The 7500-nt window shown below is 49.6% G+C and overlaps 1 protein-coding gene across 1 annotated transcript in view; it reads right to left on the reverse strand.

The window, feature by feature from the left end:
• Positions 1 to 4672: 4672 nt before the first annotated feature.
• LOC308175529 (WW domain-containing oxidoreductase-like) overlaps positions 4673 to 7500 on the reverse strand; it is a gene marked incomplete at both ends in the record, with an annotated part of 18830 nt that continues 16002 nt past the window's right edge. The window contains one exon of the mRNA XM_080551183.1: positions 4673 to 5063. Coding sequence (XP_080407309.1) covers positions 4673 to 5063 — 391 coding nt within the window. The remainder of the gene's footprint in view (positions 5064 to 7500) is intronic.

A 7500-nucleotide genomic window follows, 5' to 3' on the forward strand; every position in this document is an offset into this window, starting at 1 on the left:
GAGGGGTTACCACAGCCGTGGAGACTCATGGTATATTGCACGACAGTTCTCCCAGGATAAGTTAGCCTTGCCGACTGGTTTTAATATAGAGTGGCTGTGGCTGTGCGTCTGTATCCAGGTCCACAATGAGTTAGTTACTACTTGAGTTATCAAGTCACATATGACTGGTAGTGCTGCTACAAAGACAGTAAGAGGAGGGTGTGGAGAGAGTCCCATGTGTGTTGTAAATGGAACATATTGTCTTGCAGTGCAACAGTGACCTAAAAACTACCTTCAGAGAGGCACAGGGAAAAGCGGACATGACTGGACAGTTTCTGAGAGAATGACCTCCTCCTTCCACAGCTGTCCAGTGTTCAGGAAGCACCTCTGTATGAGAAACGTTTCTCAGCCATGAACTTTAATAAACGCAGGTACAGGTCCAGGCTTAGTGACGCCATCTTGATGCTGAGAGCAGAAGTGCTGCCAGGCGTCTGGCAAGAACAGATCCAATAATAAAGGAAGGAAACCAGATTCACACTAACTGTTAAAAATAAATGTTAAAGAAACTGATATGATGAAAATATTTTCATCGGCTTAGTGGAAATAAACAAGTTAATTTTCAGAAATATATAAATAATAATAATAATAATAATAATAATAATAAATATTGAGCTTTCTTGTAGTACTTGAAGGTTGAAGGTTCCCTCCTATGAGATGACAACACTGTGTCTAGCACCACAGTACACTGCACACGTATGTCCATGTCTGCATGGGTTAGAACCCGGCCCACGCCCTGCTGACACGCCCTCTCTCTCTCCCTTCTTCTCCTTACTTTCCTGTCTGTCTTCACTAGATCTGTCCAATAAAATGAAACATATGAGTGGGACTGCCCCAGTCAGAAAAATATAACTTAACAAAAAGAAAAAATCACATGACATGACAATACCAGCAGTGCCCCAAGCCAGTCTGAGTGTGAGACCCCTGTACTACTGAACACATCAGAACCAGGCTGTACATGAACCAGGCTGTACATGAACCAGGCTGTACATGAACCAGGCTGTACATGAGGGCTGCGTTATTTGCACAGGAACACACACAGGAACACACACAGGAACACACACAGGAACACACACAGGAACACACACAGGAACACACACAGGCACACACACAGGAACACACACAGGAACACACACAGGAACACACACAGGCACACACACAGGAACACACACAGGAACACACACAGGAACACACACAGGAACACACACAGGAACACACACAGGAACACACACAGGAACACACACACAGGAACACACACAGGAACACACACAGGAACACACACAGGGGCTTTATGATTGTTTTTGGAGTCGAGGATTCTGCTTATGTTTGCATCCCCGAACAATCTCCATGGATCCCACAAGCGTACGCAAGCAATTAAAACGATAGCATCTTCATTTCCCTGCAACCAATAACTGAAATAATATCACTGTTTTATTAAGCCCTTAATGTGGGGGGGCAGGAGGAGGAGCAGGAGGAGGAGGAGGAGGAGCGGGATTTTAAACATGATACACTTTCACAGGCCTTATCAACCCGATTTAAATAAGAGCAAATGCCTAGCTTAAGGCTGTGTATCTGTGTGTCTGTGCGTGTGTGTGTGTGTGTCCATGTGTGTGCGTGTGTGTGTGTGTCCATGTGTGTGTGTGTGTGTGTGTCCATGTGTGTGTGCGTGTGTGTGTGTGTGTGTGTCCATGTGTGTGTGTGGTCTTTATCAGACACAGGCACCCTTACACGCTGTGTCAGCAGACCAGGATTTTAATTACCATGGCTACCTTTGTCCTTTAATATTTACAAACATCTACATACTTTTAATTAACTACATGTATAAAAAAAATAAAAAATAAAAAAAACAGCCATGCTAACGGCAGCTGTGGGCTCAGAAGTCCAACATGATTAGACCTAACCTCCCCCTCCCCCCCCGCCCCTACACACACACCAACACACTGGCATCACGACCCAAACGCATCATCCATTTCATGCACTGCCTGTCTTACTCAATACCTGATACATTTGCCACTACAGTGCAATATTCCATCACAAACTCTCAGAGTGTGTGTGTGTGTGTGTGTGTGTGTGTGTGTGTGTGTGTGTGTGTGTGTGCGTGTGTGCGTGCGTGCGTGCGTGCGTGCGTGCGTAGTTAGGAGAGAGAGGGAGAGTGGTTAGAGACCGAGAGAACAGAGGCAGCGAGAAAATTAAAATAGCGGGTTAGGGAGAGAGAGAGAGAGAAGGAGGGAGAGAGGGAGAGAGAAGGAGGGAGAGAGGGAGAGAGAAGGAGGGAGAGAGGGAGAGAGAGGGAGAGAGAGAGAGAAGGAGGGAGAGAGAGAGAGAGAAGGAGGGAGAGAGGGAGAGAGAAGGAGGGAGAGAGGGAGAGAGGGAGGGAGAGAGAGAGGGAGAGAGAAGGAGAGAGAGAGAGAGAGAAGGAGAGAGAGAGAGAGAGAGAAGGAGAGAGAGAGAAGGAGAGAGAGAGAGAGAGAGAGAGAAGGAGAGAGAGAGAAGGAGAGAGAGAGAGAGAGAGAGAGAGCCAACAGGTAGCAGCCGTGACACAAAGAGAACAGTTGAGTAAGTAGAACAGAGAGAAGACGTGGGTAGTATTCGGGGTAGTATTTTCGTAAACCTGCTGAAGAGCAGCTAATGTGAGCCGTGACGGATGGCAGCGGGGCGCAGCAGAGACAGGAGAGACAGATGACTGGCTGACGCCTTCTGTCTGTCAGACATCATTCATCACCACGCCGCTTCGCTAAAGCGCCCGCCTTTCAACGCGTCCCGATTTCGCCTTCAGTGCAAACACTAAATTGATGAAGTATCCGGAGGAGCTCACGCACAGATGTAATATTCAAAGCAAAGCATTATGGGACAGGACCGCGCGGGCCCGGAGGGGAGAGGGAGAAGCGCCGGGACGGTTCACAGGAAAGGTCCGTCAGCGCGGGAGGCTGCGGTACTGTAGGCTGCAGGATAAATCACAGGCTTGGCTTTTATAGTTCACATCATAAGTGTGTGAGAGTGTTAACCCCAGGTGCACGCGCGCGCACACACACACACACACACACACACACACACACACACACACCCTCCTAGGCTAGAGCTATACAACTGATTTATACTGTTCCACATAAGGAGAGCTGAGAGGGGGGAGGGGGGGGGGGGGCTTAACTACATTCTACTACCTGGTCTTATGGCCCAGCTCCACTTGACTTTTATGCTGCTCCTGTCCTGTAGCTGCACCCAATACCTCTAACTGAATATCGGACAGAGACATGAGGCCCTACCACTGGACCTCCCTAACCCTCCCTGGCCCTCCTGGGGGTCCTGAGCAGGTACAGAGACCCCCCCCCCAACTCCCCTGAGCATACCCAACCTGCATGCGGCGGCTGTGGCTCAGGAGGTAGAGCCGGTGTGTAATGATCGCAAGGTTGGCGGTTCGAGCCCCGGCTGGTCACGTTTCGAGGTGTCCTTGGGCAAGACACCGAACCCCAAATTGCTCCCAGTGAGCGGGCCGGCGCCTTGCATGGGAGCTTGTCGCGCCGTCGGTGTGTGAATGTGTGTGTGAATGGGTGAATGAGAGGCCGTTGTAAAGCGCTTTGGAATAGGGCGCTATATAAGCCGTCCATTTACCATTTACCATTTGCATGCTAGGGTCACTGGTGATGCAGTGTAACCTCAAGTACCTGATCCGATATCTCCACAAATACCATACCGTGCTTCCATTTGTGGAATATATAGGATATAGGATATAGGATATATATACTCCCCAAATGGAAGCACGGTATGGTTACAACATCAACGACTGGAAAGCCATATGTGAGACTGATCGCTGAGGAGGCGAGAGACAGGGGTTGAGTGCAGTATTCGGTAACCCGATCGGCAGAGCGTACAGGATTCTAGACTGTTCTTCTACCCTGGTGAGGAGAGGAGAGGACAGCACGGCCCTCTCAGAGCTACATCAACAAACACGTCAGGAAGACAGAGGAGGAGGAGGAGAGGAAAACCAACCGCTGAACGTGTCTTTATGGCTCTAAGAGAGACAGACCTCCAGAGAGTCCTCTCCTCCTCCTTCCTGTTCCTCTCCTCTCTCAGAGGACCCTCTCTCCTCCTCTTTCCTGTTCCTCTCCTCTCTCAGAGGACCCTCTCTCCTCATCCTCCCTGTTCCTCTCCTCTCTCAGAGGACCCTCTCTCCTCATCCTCCCTGTTCCTCTCCTCTCTCAGAGGACCCTCTCTCTCTCTCGTCTGCCCAGAGAGACAGCGAGGCTGTGAGAGGCACGTTGTGTCGTCAGAGAGCTACGATAGCACCACTCACTGTGACGGCCAACTCACTGTGTCATAAGATAGTGTCAAAGACTAACAGGAAACACATCCACATCGACCAATCCAGGGTTCCCTCACCTTCTGAAACATCACTTTCAAGCACCTTTCTAGGACTTTCAAGACTCAATTCCCTCAAATTCAAGGACCCAACACGGCATAGTTTGAGACAGAACTAGTTGACAAGCTAAGTAAAACATTTTTGAATATACTTTTTTTTTTCTTTTAGAGAGAGAGAGAGAGAGGGGAATTCAAGCACTTTCATTGACCAAGGTTCTTTTTCTCGAATTCACAAACTTTCAAGGATTTCAAGGACCCCCCGTGGGAACCCTGTCAATCATCAAAGCAGCTCCCGCCACATCCCACCAACCCCCTTAAAGAGACGGGCCGTCTCACCCACCACCACCCCCCCCACCTCCCAGCCCCTCCCCAGGTAGAGAGTGTGTGAGGAGTCCCTCTGCCTTACCATGGACTTGGTGAAGGGCCTGGCCAGGGTGAACAGCAGGCTCATCAGCCACCAGCTGCGATGGATGGACGTGTACATCATGTTCCCAGGGTGCACGGCGTTGGCTGTGACGCCGTGGGGCGAGAGGCGCCGGTGCAGCTCGTTGGAGAAGAGGACGTTGCAGAGCTTGGCCCGGTTGTAGGCCAGCAGGGACCAGTACTCCTTCTGGGGGGGGGAGAGGAGGGCCAGGTCCAGCTTACCCCCCGACTCCTGCAGGTCTGTGAACCTAGGAGGGGGGGGAACCAGAACCAGAGAGGAGGCGGGTCAGAGGGGGTGTGTTGTGTGCAGGGATGAGTGTGCAGTATGAGTGTGTGTGAGTGTGTGTGTGAGTGTGTGTGTGAGTGTGTGTGAGTGTGTGTGAGTGTGTGTGAGTGTGTGTGAAACTATGAAGTAGCCTAATTGTGTTATGACTGTGTTTCACTGTGTTTTCGACATTAATGTATTGTAGTAGTATAGTATAGGGCTCCATTATTTGAAATTGGCGGCTCAACAATGTCATTTTGAATCCCGGTTTTCCGCGAAACCAAGTTTTTTTTCGTTAACGGTTTTTCGGTTTCAAAAATGGAAAACCGTCCATCCCTAGTGTGAGTGTGTGTGAGTGTGTGTGAGTGTGTGTGAGTGTGTGTGAGTGAGTGTGTGTGAGTGTGTGTGAGTGTGTGTGAGTGTGTGTGAGTGTGTGTGAGTGTGTGTGAGTGTGTATGAGTGTGTGTGTGTGTGTGTGTGTGTGTGTGTGTGTGTGTGTGTGTGTGTGTGTGTGTGTGTGTGTGTGTGTGTGCGGCAGAAGCGTGGTTGAGTACAAATCAAAGGCGTGACATGATGTTGTTTAACGCCTGAGACAGAGCAGTTAAAGTCCAGATGTTTCAGAAGGCCTCTAGAACATTCCACCACTCGTTGGGATATTATGCAGTCACGATAACACCAGAACGCACAGCAGTGAAACACTCGCCCTCTTTCCCCAAGTGTGTGTGTGTGTGTGTGTGTGTGTGTGTGTGTGTGTGTGTGTGTGTGTGCGTGTGTGTGTGTATGTGTGTGTGTTTGTGCGTCTCACACAGAGGAACATACTCTACATTCTACATCTTAATCCAGTCATTAGAAAACAACCAATCAAAACGTCACCTGCTTCCCTTGTTGTGGTTTACAAGCTGCCTGGCGCTTTGTTTACTGTCGCCCCGGCGACATCCCTGCTTGGCTAAATTACAACATCTGCAGGCATTTCACTTCATATGCTGGAACTTCATAACTGCTTAAGCGCGTGCGGGCCTGATAAATCAATTCCCTGACTGCAAACCCGGAGCTCTGGTTCTTGTTTTTGAAGACGGCTTGTTAAGGTTTGTTAACACGCCGCTTAAACCTCAGACCGACCAGATATCTGACCTACACACCACCTTGTCACACCTACAGTACTACACACACCACCTTGTCACACCTACAGGACTACACACACCACCTTGTCACACCTACAGGACTACACACCACCTTGTCACCTACAGGACTACACACACCACCTTGTCAGACCTACAGTACTACAACCACTTTTTTCTTTAGAAACCGTCAAGCTTACTTACAGCTCAGGGGAAAAAAAGAGCATATCTATTTTAATTAATGACACGATCAAAAAATAAAATGTACAGAGGGAGAAATGGGAGGTTTGGGTTGTGACAGACGTGGCCTAATGCAATACGGGAGGAAGAGGAAACCTGTATTGTGTCGATGTCTCTGTAAGCCCTGGTGTTGGGCGGTGATAAACACCTTCAGTCTTCTCCTTCTCATTCCTCCTCCTCCTCCTCTCCATCTCTCCCTACCCCCCCCCCCCCCCCCCCCCTCATCTCCACCACCCCCTAATAGGTCACTCACTTTACAGCGGCCGGCCAAGGGGCTTAGGAAATATAATCTACTGCCAGGTCAGAGGTCAAACTGAGAGCCTGTGAGGGGAGGCTAAGTGATATTAACAGGAAATAGGGCGAAAGACAGGACAACACACAAACAAAAAGGAAGCGACTTCAATGGATGCAATATAGGTCTGGAATGAGGTCGCTAGAATGGAAGATGTAATATTAGATATTGTCTATTTCCCCCTCTCTCTTTTTTTCCCTCTTCCTCTATTCTGCGGCGGTGTGTAACTGAGTCTCTCTGGTCCGGGATAAGCCCTCTTTGAAGGGGTTAGGGAGGGCCGATGTTCGATTATGGACAGGCGGGGGGAGGGGGGGGAGAGATGAGGAGGGGGACACAGGAGAGAAGGAAGAAGGGTTGATGAAAAGGGGGGGGGCAGAGGGAGGTGTAGAGAGGATTTAGGCCCTCCTCGGGACAGCACAGCAACACATCTCAGGCTAAAACAGAACGGAGATTCAACCAAACAGCAGAACTACACCACCCGACCATCAACTCTGACACACTCAACTTTCTCCTCTTGCCTCATAAGCAAGTCTTGTATCAATCACGCATCTGTCAATACACATTGTCATGACATACGATATCCTTAAAACAATATATATATCAGCAGCCATTCCATCTCATGCCAGTCCATCCCCCCCTCCCCCCTGTATGTGTGTGTGTGTGTGGGGGGGGGGTGACATGAACCCTGTGAATATGAGTCTCATATCAGCCCTATCCGAGGCCTACTCCTGTCCGCCCATCCATGGCGGCTGTACAACATAACTCAGGGC

Source organism: Nansenia antarctica (assembly GCF_963989245.1).
Source record: "Nansenia antarctica genome assembly, contig: SCAFFOLD_367, whole genome shotgun sequence".
Lineage (NCBI taxonomy): Eukaryota > Metazoa > Chordata > Actinopteri > Argentiniformes > Microstomatidae > Nansenia > Nansenia antarctica.